The sequence below is a fragment of the Aegilops tauschii genome, chromosome 6 (assembly GCF_002575655.3).
Source record: "Aegilops tauschii subsp. strangulata cultivar AL8/78 chromosome 6, Aet v6.0, whole genome shotgun sequence".
In the NCBI taxonomy this organism is placed as follows: domain Eukaryota; kingdom Viridiplantae; phylum Streptophyta; class Magnoliopsida; order Poales; family Poaceae; genus Aegilops; species Aegilops tauschii.
In genome coordinates this window covers 447939125-447941157 of record NC_053040.3, presented here as the reverse complement: position 1 = coordinate 447941157, position 2033 = coordinate 447939125, and the positions used below count along the sequence as shown (strand labels likewise).

The 2033-nt window shown below is 52.3% G+C and overlaps 1 protein-coding gene across 1 annotated transcript; it reads right to left on the bottom strand.

Moving 5' to 3' along the window:
- Nucleotides 1-480: 480 nt before the first annotated feature.
- Nucleotides 481-1694, bottom strand: LOC109750107 (sterol carrier protein 2). The gene is made up of 4 exons (XM_020309063.4): nucleotides 1313-1694; nucleotides 1160-1220; nucleotides 952-1051; nucleotides 481-844 (listed from the first exon to the last, which is right to left on the bottom strand). Exons 1-4 carry the CDS (start codon nucleotides 1436-1438, stop codon nucleotides 763-765), a joined length of 369 nt encoding a protein of 122 aa, XP_020164652.1. The 5' UTR covers nucleotides 1439-1694; the 3' UTR covers nucleotides 481-762.
- Between the last annotated feature and the right edge of the window lie 339 nt (nucleotides 1695-2033).

The window sequence follows — 2033 nt, the reverse complement described above, 5'->3', positions numbered from 1 at the left end:
GGCGAGCGGATGGGAAGAAATTTATGTGGAGTCGGGTGAGTGAACATGGGATGGGTCCGATGTGGCGGGCATGACCAGGTGCCCCATATCCACCTCATATTTGAGCTGGATATGAGGAGTGTAGGTCAGCTTAGGCGTTTGAGGAGACCGCCTGGGTCAAAAAATCATGACCGGATGGGATGGGTCTGATGTGGCGGGCATGACCAGGTGCCCCATATCCGCCTCATACTTGGGCTGGATATGAGGAGTGTAGGTCAGCTCACGCGTTTGAGGAGACCGCCTGGGTTAAAAAAGGAGACCGCCTGGGTTAAAAAATCGGCGTCCGGCCGTAGATGATCGGCTGTAGATGATGGTTTAATCTAGACGATGCTGAGTAGCTGAAACTGAGGATTCATCTCCGTACGTTCAGATGTGATAGCAAAGATGTAGGGTACGACCGCTGTTCCGTTTATAATAATCTAGAATGGGCATGTATCCGAGTAACAGTAAACAGTGATCCATCGAGAAAGCTTATCATCATCGTCACAATACACATCGATTCGTACCTAGTGTTCTCCTTCTCAACCAAAGAAAACGAATTTCACTCGAGACACTGACTGAAACCTCTGCTGTTCGTGTGGTAGTTCTAGGTAAACAAACTCCTTCCCAGTAACAATCCCACCAAATTGCCACCGCGAACACAACTAGACTCTTTTATTAACCGTTGATCTTCAGCCTTGTACAACTAAACTCTTTTGATGCACGGGATGGCAATCCGGCCTTCTACAACTTGGACGGCTTGGGGAAGATGTCCGGCGTGAACTTCTGCGCGGCGCTGATGCTCCCCTTGATCTTCAGCTTACCCCTGCACAGCACAGCAAGCAAGCACGGTATCGCCACGATCCTTTAATTTGGGGGAAAAGCTGCAAATCAGCAGAGAAGTTTGTGATTCTTCTCTTGGAGGTAATTTACCGGATGAACGCCATCTGCGGGTTCAGCTTGCCACTGGCGATGGCGAGGAAGTCGTCGTCGGTGAAGGTGAAGGCCGCGTCCGGGGTCCCCTCGTACTTCCCTGCCCGCCCAAACCACAGCAGAGGGGAATTTCTTCAGGAAACACGGCCCAAGAAACCGAAATTCAGAACCCACACGAGGCGAATCGAGCGGCGGGGGAAGCTGGGACCTGTGGAGACGGCGCCCTTCTTGAGGTCCACGACGAAGATCTCCTCGTCCACGCCCATCTTCTGTTATCAGATCGAACCCCCGAGGCCGAGGGCACCAAGCTTTAGGCGGATTCCACGGGGTAAACAGAGGGATATGAGGATGCCATACATACCTTGGGCGAGATGTTGAGCTGGTAGACGAAGCCGACCTTGTTGGCAATCTCCTTGCCGGCGTCGGTGGCGAGGTGGGCGCTCATCTGCTCCAGGAGCCTGGCCGCCTTGAGCTTGCTCGCCTCCATCGCGGCGCACGGGGAGTAAGATTTGGGAACAGGGGAAGGGAGGGACGGAGGACGGGAGGAGATGGGGCTGGGATCTTGGGACTGTAGGAGATGGTGCTCCTCTCCCTCTATAATGGCTCCAACCACCGGGGAGGGGAGGGGAGGGGAGACGTGCAGGTACGGGAGTCGCCTCGGCAGGGGCTAGGGTGGCTCTGTTGCGGTGGTTAGGCGTTGGCGCCCATAACTTGCATTTGCTCGCAAGATTACAAGATTGGATTGTAACAATCGGGACACTTCACGCAACTTTTAGTAGTAGCTGTCAAAAATCACAGTTTGAGAATTGCAGGATACCGTGCCCGTCGGAGCGACTGCAGGGCAACACGCCGTACACGTAGTCTTGAGGTACACATTTTCCCCCCTCCCTCCTCTATTTTTTTAGATAGATTTTATTTCTCATGTAATCGTGGTATCGTTTACAAGCAAATGAGCAATAAAGTCGGAGGTCCACGCAAGAACTAGAAGATCTGGAGCTAAAGGAGTTTCTACCTAGTTCAACGGTTATTTGATTGGCTTTATCGCCAAAAAGAAAATTGATTGGCTTTTCGGAAGACATGCT